The following is a 15,590-nucleotide window of genomic DNA, read 5'->3' on the forward strand; positions in this document are numbered from 1 at the left end:
TTAGCACCCTCTGCTGCGTTACAGGTTTGACTGCCACCTTGGTCAGGTGCTCTGCAGCCGCTGGGGACTGAGGGCCATTGGTTAATCGAAGATATCATTTGGGAGGTTGTGGCCAAATACTGCACCAGGGAGGCCAACTCCTGTTCTGGTGAGGGAGCGTCTTTGTTCAGCTTAGTGGGCCTTCCTTATTTGGTTGTAAATCGATTAGTATAGCCCCTCTCGCTCTTGGCATCTTTCGCCGGTGTCAGGCGTCACTCCAAGCCTGCTTATGTAGTGCGATGATAGTGTCTCTGAAAATGTAACCCCCAATGCCTTAACCTCATTAACAATACCAACTACATCATTAAGATATAAGGTTTCTGTGAATTCAAGAACTGTGTGCTTAGACCAATAAAATATAGCCTGTGTCTTTTTTGTGTTGATTTTCAAGCAACTTCTTCTAATTTGATACCCGTGCAAGCACATAATTTGCTAAAGACACCATGTTATCTGGCTTTATACCCCTGAAAAAAAGTGCTGTATTATGTGCATAGCCAACCCATTTACAATTTGCAAGAGCCAAAAATGTTTGTATAGACAATGAATAAGAGTGGTCCAAGTATGCTACCTTGAGGCAGTCCAGTGTTGATGTCGTTTGACTGTGAATTGAAATTACAATGTGAAAGAAGCTGACTTCGGTATGGTATATATGAATGCAGAAGGTCGCTAGACTTTCCATGCACGCCATACTAATTTTTTGTTATAGATTTATACAGTAATAGATTATGTTGCACGCAGTCAAAAGCTTTCGAGAAGTCAATGTATACACCTAAGACAAGGTGTTTATCCTCAAAGGCATCAATTATAAATTTTTTTTGAGCAAAAAGAGCTTGTTCTATAGATTTGCCTTTCAAAAAACCGTATTGGGCCTTGGAAATTAGACTGTGTTTATTTAAGAATCCAAAAAGCCGCACATGCGTAATCTTTTCCAATCCTTTGGATAACACTGGTAGTATAGATATCGGCCTAAAATTTCCTAGACCATTTTTATCACCGCCCTCGTGAATCGCAGTTACCCTCGCCGTTTGCATCTTTTGCGGAAAGTGGCTAGTTTCATGCACTAAATTAAATATCTGTATCAGGATAGGATGAATGATCTCTATAATATATTTCATAGGGCAAATTTGCATGTCATTTACGTAAAGTGTTCTTGAATTCTTTAGGCTGTTAAATATCTCTACAACTTCAACCTTTGTTGTTGGAAAAAACATCATACTAGAAGAGAATGTGCTGGTTCCCAGAATAGGATACGGATTTTTGTTGTAAGAATTTGGCTAGCCTACCGCAACAAAATGATCAATCAGTGCATCTGACAAGTCTATTCGATCTTTCATTTGACCATTTATGCACAGGCCTGAAATTGTACAGTCAGCCTTAGGATTAATTATGGCGTTTCGTCATTTCCACAGCAGCTCAGTATTGTCGGCCGTGACAGAGAAAAAAGTAGTATAGTCCTCGTCTTTTGCGCTCTTAAGTCTGGCATTTAAGCGACTTCAAAACTATATAAAAACTTCACACTTGCAAGGGTTTCTGTTTTTAATAAAATCCCAGTAAAGGCGGTTTCTTAGTTTGATTTGGCTACAAAGATCACTGGTTAGCCATGGCTTTCGTGACTTCTTACTTCTACAGTGTGAAACATAGGGGAAGTGTTTTTTGTACAGTGTTAACAGTTCAGTAATGAAAGTCTCATACATGAAATTTTTGTCACATTTTGCAAGAGCATGGCACTATCATGAGTTTTGATATCCTCATGAAGAGCCTCTAAAGCACTGTTTATATCTTGGAGACGCCGCGATGGCTCAAAAGGTTTCTTGGTTGATGCTTCATTTTCGATGAAAGCAAAGATGGGAAGGTGGTCACCGCTTGCAATCAAACCACCACAGAGAACATTTTTTTCAGTGTTCGTGATGAAAAGACCAATAAGGGTGCTTGATGAATAGGTAATGCAAGTAGAGTTCTCAATAGTGTTTACAAAACCATGTGACTGCAGTAGCGAAGACAAGTCATTCTGTGCCCTTGAAATTTTTAGCATATCATTGTTAAGGTCACCACTGAGGAAAAGGATGTACAGTCAACGACTGAATTTTCGGACGGCCAAATTTTCAGACATGCCTGATATTTCGGACGTCTTCGCAGCACTGCCACAAGCCACATAGAATCAATGTATAAGGACATCTGAAGTTTCGGACACTTGAACCCCCCCACCGTCCAATTTTCCGGACTTTTTGAGGTGACGGAAGGTCCTCTGGCTCCTCACGCAGCGCCCTTGCGAAGGAAATCAACTTGCAGCGGAAGCATATCACCACTTTGAACCACAACTAGTCGAATCTAGCCGTCACACACCGATTTGGTCTGGCCGCGCTGGCTATGTTCATCGCCGCACTTCTGCCTCCAACGGAGTTTCCGGAGCGGCGCCATTTCACTTGTTTGTGCAGGCCACGTTTTGGCTAGCGTGGTGTGTGGTTGTGCTGTTGTGTCAAATGTGCTTTGCGACACTAGGCCTAGGTGCTTCGACGCTGACGCTGAACTGACTGACAAGGAAATAGCCCGTCAGGTTGTGGGGGATTCAGAAGACTCCGATGTTGAAAATTAGGAGCCAATGCCTGCGCCGCATACAAGCGCCTAGTTGACGCGAGCACTGTTGACTCTTTTATCGGTCAATCAGCAGCAAGAATCTGAGCAAGGGTCATGCTGACATGACCCTTGCTCAGATCGAGGTGAATATGATCGCATGCAACCGGAACGCCGTCAAAACAACAATCAACAAGTTCTTCAACCACTGCAGCAATAACACCGGCTTCCTGACAATGCACATGTACATAATAAACCGGCAGTTGGCTGCATACAGAGTTTTTGAACGCCTCTTTTTATAGCCACTTCACTGATGCTTTGGCAGGGTTTCGGAAGCCTGGTACTTCGCCCTTTACCTCTAGATCCGAGAAAAAAGGAAAAAAGGTGAGTTTTTTTGCATGCATTCATTTTTTCAGATTGCCTGAATTTTCGTACATTTTTACATTCCCTAGAGGGTCCGAAAAATCAGTTGTTGACTGTATTTGTTGACCCGAATGAAATAAAAAAAATTCTTCAAGAAAACACAAAAAGCATTAATAGCGGCACCGGACAGGCAGTAAACAACAGAAAAAATATTGGACCGACTGTGCACACTCAGAACCTCGAAGCCAGCATTTGAAACAGAAAATTCAACATTATTTCCATTTAGTCCAGCTTGAGTCAACAACAGCACACCGCCTCTCCTGCGTTTGGAGCGATTTAGGACAAAGCTTTTGAAGCCTATTTGAGTAAACGGAACAGAATTGTTTGTGTACCAAGTTTCAGATATGATAAATGACTGGAAGCATGGGCTCCGGTGATTCCTGGGGATGGCCATCAGCTCACATTGAGATATTACGCCCGCAACAAGCACTTCACGAGCAATGTGATGAGACGGGATAAATACTACGGTGAGCTGAGAGGCGAGGTAATCCCCCTGCACTACCCAAAAAAAACTTGGGACTGTGTACAGAGGCTGTTCCTTGCATCTTTCTTCCATCTCCGGCATCTTTAACATCTCTGAAAAAGAAGCGGACTCACCAGGAAGCATCATCAAATATCAGTCATGCTACGGTTAAAAGATCAAAAATCAGTGTATACCTGTATGACAAGCCAAGTACATCAGAGGTGGTGAACATCAGCAATGTTCCCACAGCGTGTAAGGCCCATAAACTTGAGCAAAATTAGCTTGGTCATATAATCGAAGAAATTGAAGGCATGTTTTCCTTCGACGAATGACAGAAGTGGTTACACTAATTCAATCAAAGTCGTTGCGTGGATGTCAAATAACAGTGCTGTGTACAACCGGAAGCTACAGATCAAATAATTGAAGGGTGATCGAAAGGAATGCATTTTATTTTTTTACTGTGGTCAAATGGTTGAAGCATAGCACCAATCGCTGTACAGGTTACCAGCGCTAAAGAAGCGCAGGTGAGTGCCCTCAGTAGAACTAGTGCCAGGCGCATGGCCAAACGCAAGCAACACATGCGACTGGTTGCCCTGGCAACCAAAATGACGGTTATTTTTTCTCGGCCCACAGCACGATAGTTGCTCCGTGGGCTTGTGACCTTATCTGGTCGCCACAAAGAATAGAGTTTCCACTCCTAAATGTTTCTTGGTCCATGGCTCGGGCTAACCAAGAAGCGGTCGACCAAGTGCAAAAATGAGAAGTTGCGGGAAAAAAGGTCCCACGTAGCCACCGCGTTGCGGGCCTTTGAGCATCTTCTGCAGCGATGAAGCGCTCAGAAGAAGAGAGCTTGGGTGGAGAGGGCACCCGGGAGCTGCCATTCGGGAGGCCAATCAGGGCACGTCCCAGTCACCCTTGCTTGCGCAGTGATTCGACCCCAGGAGGGGAAAGCACGGTTTGCGCAGGAAATCAGCTCCAGTGTGCTAGCCGTGTCCGCTATGTTGCCATTACAGCAGCAGTTCCTGGAGATCGCGCTAAGCACAATGCGCGAGCTGGGCGACGGGGCACGGGAAGGGATCCCCACACAACATAGGAATTGACAAACACAATCACAACATCAGATATAAGAATTCTGATAAAAAAATGCCCCACAACATTTTCCGTGTCACCATTACAGTGTTCAACCCTCTCAGCAGGAAACTCATTGTTGCGAAAAAGAAAAAATTTGGTACCATAAATACTGGTTGTTGGTCCCTTTGATAAGATGTCTGATTTCATTTCTGCCCCCCCCCCCCCTTCCCTGTAATGACAGCAGAATTTTTATGCATTTCAATGTTCACAGTTTAGGAGTTATTTCCCCAATCTGCCAGAATGCCACGCAGCTTATTGCAGAAGCATATAGAATCCTAGTTCCAGTTCTGTTACCTTTATCAGATAAAATGAAATGGCTAGTTTTTTTTACTTTGCTGTAGTACAGTAAAACCCACAGATGCGTTTTTCAAGAGCCAGAAAAGAAGAAAAAAGTACCCTATCTATTCGCATAATGATAGCACTTTTCTGTAAAAAAAATTGCTAAAGATTCAGGGGTGCGATGATTATGCGGTTTAAATTTCCTGCAAAAAGAAAAAAAAATTTCAGCCCGAATTTGCTGCGGGATGACAAAAGGTCAACAAACAGGCGGCTGCCGTTGTAACAGTGCGGGCTACCAAAACAAAAATGGAGGCCGGCAGAGCAAGCCGAATGCGCCGAATGAGATTTTTTGTCTTTTCGCGAGTACATTACGCGCATTGAAACAGTTTCTTTCGTATCAGTAATGAATAGTATGGTTAATATCGGCAAGTCTGTGGCAATAACGCAGCCATGTCAACTTTGAGGGAACAGAAACACAGATGGGCATGCTTAGCTGAAAATGACATAGAAACACATGGCGGGTGTGCAGCGGAAATTGCGGCATTTGTCTTCACTACTATCCTAATATGGCACATTTCCGCTAAGGGTGGGCGAATATCTTAGCTTTGTTACAACTGTCGGCGTATGAATAGGGTACGCTTCTAACGTATCAGTGTAAACGTGGCTACTATCGTTGCCGCTCACGATTTGTTGCGTGCCCATGAGTGCAGATGAGAAGAATTGAAAGGTGCAGTTTTTGTAACAATAATAATAATAAAGCCAAGGCAAGTTTAGCTGTAGATTTTTTTTTCATGAAAGTGTGGAAAGTGATGAAAGGAATAAAATGGACCATCTGCTTAAGAATGTTTGGTGCATGCAGACCGCTTGGTATATCTTGAAGGGCTGTTCGCGTAGCATTCGACAGCATTCAACAGATGGTAAGTGCGATAATTAGATAGATTTGGCAAACGACATATTGCTGCAGCAAGTTCGAGGTACGATCATTACACGGGAAGGAAAAAAAATTTAATTTTGACTACAAAATTAAGGGGTGCAATCATTACGCGAGTGCGATCATTATGCAAGTAAATACGGTAACAGCCGGGAAAACGTAACAGTCAGGAAGGCCGCAAATTGCCACAGCAGTGATAAAAACGGCTCTGAATGGCTGCCAGTACAGTTACTAGACATCTCGGTGCTTGTACCTTGACAGGGGACAGAGTGAGTACATGTGTATAGCTGAAGGAGACACAATGTTCCATCAAAGTGGCCAATTTCAGCTTTAATATGCTTCATTGCAATGCTATGCACATGCTTCACCGGAAACCACATCTTCATTGTGGCGAAGCTGAATAAATAGAAATGAAAATTAGGCCGAGGCACTTGAGACTGCTTACAGAGGTGAATGCGAAAGCATTATGCTCCCTTTGGTGAAATGTTTTTCTCCGCACGTTCCTTGTCTGTGCAAGCTTTCACCTCGGTTCTAACGTGCCAAATGTCTCATCGCGCTCAGTTGCCTGCGAAGAGTTCACAACTCGAAGGATTGCCCGGTGGCTCAGCTGAGAGCAAGCTGCTTGTCTTGTTTTGTGCAGCACACGATTTTGCATGGTGCACGTGAGAATGTCTGATCATGGTATAAGTCAGTGCCGTAATCACGAGCAACAAAGCAGACACAAGAGAATCAAGAGCACAATCATGCATTGGAACCGGGCAAAAAATGGCAGATAGTTTCATTTACTGTATGGAATGACTGCATGATGTGATAACAAGCAGACAAAACAGAAGTATGTCTTTCTAGCTGTGACACAGAGTAAAATGAAGACTCGTAAGCATTGTTAATTATTAATTTATTAGGCTAATTAGGATAATTAATAATTATGAAATGCTAAGAATTAGTCACTAGTTATCTCAAATCAGTTTGTTTGGTAAGACAGCGTTAGCCATCATTTATTCATTTTGCGACATGTATGGGCATGTTTCTTCAAATACTTTGCTCTATTTAATATTGCAGATGCGGTCGAAACAGTGGTGCTCACTAGTGATTAGGTTCACTTTGATTTTCTCAACTATTTGCAAATCACAGCTTCAAGGACATAAGGTGAAAGGCCATTTAAAAGGTGATTGAATTATGAGAATTATGAACAGAGTAGTTTGAACCAGTAGTAAATATCAATAACCTTCTTACCGTGATAGCATTTGCTTGTACATACTACTGTTGAGTAGAACAATACTGTTGAGTAGAACAATTGAGTGTCAATATACCAGCGGTCAGCTGAAGAATATAAAGAATATCAGCTAATCACTAGCGACAAGCATCGATTTCGCACAGTTATGTGTTGTAGGCATTTATAATCCCTCACTACAAGGGTATAACATGAACAGTCATTAACGGGGTTATTAACTTATGTTGTGTAGGATCTCATATGCTTAAGTCCGTAGAGATGACAAGCGAGCACAGCATTGATGGTGCCTTCTAATGCAGACGGCAGCTGTGATGTGTACAGGACGATTTCGCAAGCCTCGTATGTTCAGAGAACGGTGACCAATTTGACGATTTCGTATTATAAATTTCTTGAAACGGCATATGGTGTGAAGCAGTAAAAAGATGAAAACAAAGGATGAAATGCCCAACAGGTCTGTAAGGAATGAAGTGACTGCGTGACCGTAGGTTACGCTTGCTCGGTGCGACTGCTATAATGGAACCCCGTTTTGCCTGGCCTCTGCACATGGTTATGTCACACGTCTTCTGTTCACAACACGCTGCTACATGCCAAGAAATGGACGAGTCAGTCAATTATGACAGTGCTCCTTCTATTTGATGTTGTTCAGTTAGCTGTGGATGAGGAAGTCATTGGCATTGTCCAGATTTTATTGGTGGCTCCTTTAAGCATATTATCCTTACGAAGTTCTCTCTTTACCACTTTCCGAGTCTGCAACAATCTGGCACACTCGCTGCAGCGACGACTACGGTAGCTACTGGCGTCCCACCAGGCTAGAAGGGAGGCCCAGGAATCCCGTGGCAGTGTCTGAGAAATCGCAAAGTGGTCAGAGGCGTTTGTTTCCTTTTCTTTTTGGACCAGTTCATGAATAGCCGGTTGTCCATGTCATTCTTGTTCTCAACTTAGGCGCCAGGAAGGTGTCTGCTAAAGCACCAGCGTGACGATCTGCTGTACATCATGATAGTGCCGCAGCCCTTTCGATTGACCGTGACTTAAGACATCTAACATTGAGTCATTGGGTGCCTTTGGCAGTAGCGGATTCTGCGGTGTAGTTAGCAGAGAAGAGCTCTGCCGGTCGATGACGGTGAGCCTTTGGTCAAGAAACCAGTGCGGTCGCATATGACCAGGTCAGGGTTACGAGGTCCTTGATGGAGTAGTAGTGTTCGCGTGGGTCTGTTCAAAACTGGCGTGGCTGCTAGCAGCTATATTTTTCAATGGTAATGCAGTCATTCGTTCGATGGCGCTTGTAGCAGCTTGTGTCCTCTTCGTGGTTGCGCATGGTCTTAGGAGGCCTCAACTCTGTCGTTGATATGTTGTACCCATTCTTGTGGTTCCGAACACTGCTTCGCTAGTTTGTGGTTCCGAACACTACTTCACCAGTGTTGATCGTTCTCCTCGCTGCGGTGGTGGTGGTGGTGGGAGGATCAAGGGTGGTAGCGATTTTGTCACTTGTATTTCTGATGGCTATGACAGGCTCCGAATCTGCCACACCGTTCGCACAATGTAGGGTGAGTGGGCAGATGTGTAGGAATCATGGGCTAACTTGAGTTGTACCATTCGGCTGGTCACTGACATCTGTTCCCCGCACATTGCAAGATGTGGGGATTGAGGTGCCTTCCTGTGCCTCGTCCCCCAGCTCCCGCACTGTGTTTAGCTTGATTTCCAAGAACCACCTTCATAACCGCAAGATTGCTGACACAGCTTCGCTCACAAAGATGCGCCCCAATCGGCCTCCCTAGTGGCGGCCCCCAGGCACCCTCTCCACCTGAGCTCTCTTCCGCTCAGTGCTTCATTGCCACGGAAGATGCTCACAGGCCCGCAACAAGGTAGTTACAAGGATCGTTGCTCCCACAATTTCTCGTTTTCGCGCTTGGTGGACCGCTTCCCAGTTGGCCTTAGCGCAGCAGCCACGCAAATTCGATCAGTCTTCGGGTGAGCCTTTGCCCATAAGCGCAGTGACTGTCACACTGTGCTGTATCTTGGTTGAATAAACCTGTTCGTTTGGCAATCTCACTCTAAAGCCTTGTCTGCGCCATGTCAGAGTCGATGAACCCTGCCCAAGCGCCTTTGTGCGTTGCGGAGTGGAGGAACGCCGTGCCCTTCCCAGACCGTCGTTCGTACGGTGAGCCTCGTGGAAACCCACTTCCACATAACTACCACCAAACTCTGTTTCAGCATGTAATAAATGCAGGCCCCTTTACAGCCGTCGTTCCTGCTTGATCCCCTGGCCACGTGCTTAATGTCCATCGACGTGGATAACACCTACAGCATGAGATACGTACCCTCTGCTTTCGGCCACCAGGAGCAATCCCTTCTTTGGACAGCCCTTTTGTCACGTCGACCGCCTGGATGTGTACCCCCTAGTCCTCGCCATGCCAGTTTTGGGTTTCCTCAACTCTTTGAGGCTCGTGTGGAACAGGTGCCTACTAGCCCCTCCAACCTGCTGTTCCCGCTCGCTGGCACCTTACTGTCGTGAGCACAGTTGAGTACGCCAAGTGCCGCATCGAAGTTGCCCTGCTTGAGTGCTGGCACTAACTTGCTCGCCGGCCTCTCTTTGTCTCGACCGCCTTTCTCTGATGAATTTGCCGTGGACCAGACAGAGTTGCGTGTCACTATGAGCAATGTTACAGCAGTGCGATGCACGTAGGCGCACTTGTGAGATATGCGTCAACTCTCCAGCTGGGAACGCGAAGCCCGCGAGAAGGGCAAACGGCATTCTGTTTGAAATTTCAGCTCTTTCTGCGGCACATAGCGATGTAATACTTAGCAGAAATAATCGCTAGTGCGCATTGCTTAGACGGCGCTTGTCAGCTCAAAATGACCACATTTGGTGAGGGGCCCCTTAACATTTTGGACCCAGCCATCAGTAAGGTGAAAACCCTCAATGTTCATATGAAGTGCTACGGTTTCTGCCTTTTGATTTAAAACATTGCCAGACACCAGCACTTGCATGGTGATTATGGCTTTCCGTGACATCAAAATAGCTTCAAGCTTTGGGAGGGCACCTTGGCTGACATTCTTCTGTCGGGATCCAGGAGATGTCTCAGCGACTTCCAAAATGTTCACTGTGTTGTTTATGTAGTCTGATATTGTCTGCTTCAAGATTTCTAATTATTTTGCGACGTCCCATTGCGACAGGTCACTTTGCATTTTCCTGATAATGGTGGCCTTCTTTTCCATCGTCAATATGCTATGATTTTCTCGCATCAAAGCCTTTATCGAGTTGACAGTAGACAACGAAAGCAGTGTCGGCACCATCGTTAACAAATGGCAATAAAACGACTGAAGACAAACAGTCATTGAAGCGGCTAAGCATAGCATCACAGTATGCAGCTGAGGAAAACCACAACGCACATGAGAGGCGATACAAAGAGTACCACTGGCCATATGCGACTTACGAGTCCCGATAGCAATGACAGCACAAAGGCTTGTGGGAGAGTGCATCAAGCGGGACCTATCGAGGCTCTATATGAAATGGTAGCTCTGAATAGGCATGTGAGATGTGTGCAACGCTGCTTTCAGACTGAGGGAAAACAACATGACAGCGATGTTTGCATTTTCTGTAGCTTTGAACTTACAATCATGAGAAAAATTCAGAAAAATTAAACGAGAACAGTTCAAAACTTTCCAATTTTCGTTGTTATTATACATAACTATATGGAGCACGTTGGCAATAATATTGCAGAGTTAAAATATTCCGGCAGGCCCAGAAAATAGGGTGTCCAAAAATATCGGTGGGCGATTGTTATCATTATTATGCTGTGAAAAAGAACATATTCGAATTCCATTTTGTTTCAATAAACATCTTGTAAACCATTTTGAAAATCTTACGCTGCAACCGCATGCACCTGAATTACCAAGGAGAGGTTGGGCTTTGGTCAGTTGTCGCAAAATAACTATGCAGCACAATCTTCCTGTGTATGCCATGTAGTATACTGTGAAACAAAATCAAGTTTTCTTGTTTGCAGTTGTCAAAGTGGAGAAAACGTCATCGTTTTTGTCATTATTCTGGCAAACATGCCGCATTTGTAAACTTTGTCCAAACACACGTTGTGCAAAAATAACATGTCAGGGCTTTATAAGTGCATTTGAAAACAATGTGATAAAATGGATGGAAGTGCAAAACAAGATCGTGGCAGTGTGCCGTTTGGTTTCTATGAATAGAAAGTAAAACAGAGCAACTGTCGATTTTCACCGGAGGCTTTGTTGTGCAATGGCTGCCCTGTTGACAGTGAACTTTAAGACACTGTGATAGAATTCTTTTGTGAGCACCGTGCACGAGTTCTCCTGATGACAGCAGATTCAATTCATTGCAGAGGCATTTGAATTGCTCACTAGTGCCTCATTTTTCAGAAGGAAAAGGCTTCACTTTTCACATCAGCAAATGTGGATAGCCCATTGTAACAAGAGTGCTGAGGAAGAATAACTATCCACTGGCACAAACAGGTGGCACAAAAGAGGTCCCGTCGGCCACTGCAGTCTGTAAACACGGCACGAAAAACCCGAAGCTGCTATTGAAGGGAGAGGACCAAAACCAGCGCATAGCCAGCATTCACCTCAAGACGCATACAGGTCGTCTGAAGTGATTGCTGGCGTGCAACTCAGGAGCCCAGTGCATGCTGCTCATTGCCTGATGGCAGTGTTGCACACACCTAGGCCCGCTTAGTCATCGCCAATGATGTGCTCTGGGATGTTGTGACCAAAACTTGTCCCAGGACAAGAATCCTTACAGTTCCCGTGCAGTATTCACCTCCCTCAATGAATGAGCATATTGATAAAACAACGTATGTTTTATAGTTGACTGCATTAAAGAATTTTGTTGGAATTTTATTCACATTCACCTAGGGGTCAACTTACATCTCCAGTGATCTATATTCATGTTCTTACACTCATACACCAATCTATACATAACTAAGAGACTCACTGGGTGTAATATTATCGTAGAGCAATGTAAGAGCTACAATAACACCAGGACAAGACGGCTCTAGATTAGGCTCTGCCATCTAAGGTGCCTTAATGCTATGCAGAGCGTTATTTTTGCATTCTGCCTCAATCAGTATACAGACAAGAATAAAAAACTTGTTAATTTGTCATCTGCAGCAGAATGTCGCACACGCTTCAGCAAGTTGTGCCAAGCTAGGCACACTTGGCCATCTACCACACACACACGCGCAAGCAAACGTAAGAGAAGTGTCGGCCACTGCCCACCTGAGGTGGAGCTTAACTGTTCCACAGCCTCCGTAGTCTGCACACTCCTAGACTCGCTCCCTGGTTTCAACGAGCAGCCAACAGACTTGTCAGCTAGAGGCAAGCTGCACTGCATGGCAACGTCGACCTGACCAATGACCTTTGAAGGGGCGTGGCGTGCCATTTTGGCAGTGATGCTTTCAGCTAGGCTCATCGCATTTGTGAGGCCTGCAAAAAATAAGTGAGGCGATCGCAGTCCTGTTGCAGCATCAAGAACAAGAGGTAAATAGAATAGGATAAATACAGGGGCATAGCCAAGGAACACAAAATAACCCTTCCGGTTCAGTATTCCTAAAGGGCTGCAAAGGACAATCCGCATTGAGTACTCGAAAGCACGGCAACCTCTTTTCTGTGGAAGGCTTACAACAGCAGAACCTATTTGAGACACTTTTTCATCTCATGCATTTTAAAGCTATTGGTGTAGTCCTACTAATGAGAAGTTGTGCAACATCCTAAGCTCATTGCAATCAGCCTATTTAATGTCATCTGTAGGATCTCAAATCACCCCACATCTTGGGCCAGCTGATACCATCCCGTGCTCGCAAATTTTCTATTTTATTATGCTACCTGTCTGCTGTCCACAATTGCACGTCAGTTCCATTGGTACCAATTCAGTAACCCTCATAGGGTGTCGGTTACCTGCCCTACACATTACATTGCTGGCACCAAGTTCATTTTTGATGCAACAGCATTCTTTAAGAACTTTACCCACTTAGCAGTAGGTCTGTACGTATGTATGTATAACCGCACATAACCTCTTTCCTGCCAACTTGGGTCAGTGTGTAGTCTATGGTCAAATGGGTAGAGAATTTAGTTGCTGTGCTGCCCCTGGCAACTGGGTTCAAAACAAACTGCCGGCCCAACTTGGGCTTCTAGGCATGTAACAATGGGTATGTGCTGCTATTCAACAAACTTCTTTGATGCTAAGTAGGGTCACTGGGTATGTGGCACTCGGTACGTGCCATTGTTCAATGACCCTGAGCAGCCTCCCCCAGTGATTGATTGATTGAAAACTTTATTATTCCACCGAGCTGGGGTGCCCGCCTCTTAACCTACACGTAGGTAGGGGGAGGACGAAGCAGTCCCCACATGGTGAGGACGGTGAGTATTCACGGCCTCAACGGCCAGGCGGATTGCTCGACGCTGGTCGTCTTCAGCCTCGCTCTGGAGCAAGGCCTCCCAGGCTTCTCTACAGTCAATGTTTTCCTTGGCCCCTGGGGAGCCAGCACACTCCCATATTATATGGTCTAGCCTACCTTTCTGCTTACAAATTTTGCAGAGGGCATCGTTAGAGTCCCTCGTCTGTGTTAAGTAGATCCAATGTGGTGATGTATAATTGTTTCCCTGGAGGCATCGCCAAATGCGAGTGCCCTCCAGAGAGAGAGACTGATGCGGAGGCAGAAAGATTCTTCTTTCGGCTTTGTAATGATCGACAATTTCCCTCTACGTGATGATGCTATCTTTTATCCCGGGAACTGGCTGCTCTAGAGTTGCCCGGTGGTAGAGTGCTCGGGCGACCTCGTGAGCAGCTTCGTTGCCTGGGACTTCTTCATGGGCCGGTACCCAAATAAAAGTTATGTCCCTCCTGGGAGGGTTTTTGAGTAGAATGTGGAGGGCTTCTTCCGAGATTCTCCCTTTGGTAAAATTTCTGATAGCTAATATGTTATCGCATAATATTACTCCCGCTTTTGTACCCGCACAAGCAAGTGCTACTGCAACCTCCTCGGCTGTACAGGCGTACCTCGTGCACGTGGAGCACGCTATCTTAACGCACCCATCGCCATCAACTACCATTGATACCGCAGCCCTGTTTCTGCCGCAAGCAGCGTCCATGTACGCAACTTTATGCGCCGGTGTGTTCTTAATTTTATTTACTAGAGCCTTAGCCCTGTGAGCTCTCCTCTCTTAGTTGTAGACAGGATGCATATTTTTGGGTAGGGGGGCGATTCAGAAGCGTTTATGCACGTCCAACGGTGTGACTTTCTTGTCAGTCGGGGCACCCCTGTCGCATTGGATTCCTACCCATTCCACGATTTTTCTCCCTATTTTGGACTGGCCTAATCTTTCCAACTGAGACAGTCATACTGCCTCAGTGAGCTGAACTAGCGTGTTGTGAACTCCCATTTTGAGGAGGAGGTCTGTCGAGGTTGAGTCTGGGAGCCCTAGGGCTCTCTTAATGCTCTTCCTGATGATCACATCTACTTTCTCCTTTTCTTCTCGTTTAAACACAAGATACGGTGTGGCATACGCTATACGGCTGGTAATGAAGGCTTGCATGAGTCTGAGGAGGCTGTTCTCTTTGAGGCCCCTGCCTTTGAGTGAAATTCTCCTAAAGATCCCCGTGACCTGCGCCGCGTATCCTTCTAGCTTTTTGATTGTCGTGAGGTTGCATCCATTTCTCTGGATATACATGCCCAGAATTCTGATTTCCTCCACTTTGAGAACCTCATTTCCATTTACGAAAACATTGATGGATCTGCTGCTCCCAGCGTGCCCCCTTTGAGGTTTTGGCTGAATGATTAAAAGCTCCGATTTCTGTGGCGAGTATGCCAAGCCTCTGCTGGCCGCATACTATTCCACCATATTCACCGCTATCTGTAGCTGAAGTTCGATGGCTGCGTCACTCCCACTATTAACCCAGATGTCATATCATCCGCGTACAAGCTAAATTTAATCGATTTAATCTTATTGAGTTCCGCCAGGAGACCGTTCATCGCTATGTAGAATAGGAAGGGTGATAGCACCGACCCTTGCGGGGTCCCCTTGCTCCCAAGGTGACGGGAGGGGATTTTACATCCAGAAATTTTATATTCACCTCCCTCTGTGATAGAAAGTCTTCGACATATGCATATACCCTGTGTCCCACACCTACCTCTTCAAGGCCTACCAAAATAGCCTTACGGCTAACGTTGTCAAATGCCTAGGTGAGGTCAAGGCCTAGGATCGCCCTGGTGTCAGTTGAGTCGTATCGGTCTAGGATATCATGCTTAAGTCTGAGCATGACATCTTGTGTACTGAGCCCTGGCCTGAATCCAACCATTTCATGCGGCCAGAGATCATTCTCCTCCATGTACCTGGTCAGTCTCGTTTGAACAACATGCTCTATCGATTTCCCTACACACGAGGTGAGAGAGATTGGTGGCATGTTGTTCAAGCCGGGTGCTTTGCCTGGCTTGGGAATAACGACTACGTCCGCCTGTTTCTATGTTTTTGGGAGTTCTCCTTTCTCCCACACCTGG

The 15,590-nt window shown here is 45.4% G+C and overlaps 1 protein-coding gene across 7 annotated transcripts in view; it reads right to left on the reverse strand.

The window, feature by feature from the left end:
• LOC142590457 (uncharacterized) overlaps positions 1 to 15,590 on the reverse strand; it is a 137,406-nt gene that overhangs the window by 110,890 nt on the left and 10,926 nt on the right. For all 7 annotated transcript variants that reach the window (XM_075702582.1, XM_075702579.1, XM_075702581.1 and 4 more), the window contains exon 3: positions 12,313 to 12,519. In XM_075702582.1, coding sequence (XP_075558697.1) covers positions 12,313 to 12,505 — 193 coding nt within the window. In that variant the 5' untranslated portion in view covers positions 12,506 to 12,519. The remainder of the gene's footprint in view (positions 1 to 12,312; positions 12,520 to 15,590) is intronic.

The sequence above is a fragment of the Dermacentor variabilis genome, chromosome 8 (genome assembly GCF_050947875.1).
Source record: "Dermacentor variabilis isolate Ectoservices chromosome 8, ASM5094787v1, whole genome shotgun sequence".
In the NCBI taxonomy this organism is placed as follows: Eukaryota; Metazoa; Arthropoda; class Arachnida; order Ixodida; family Ixodidae; genus Dermacentor; species Dermacentor variabilis.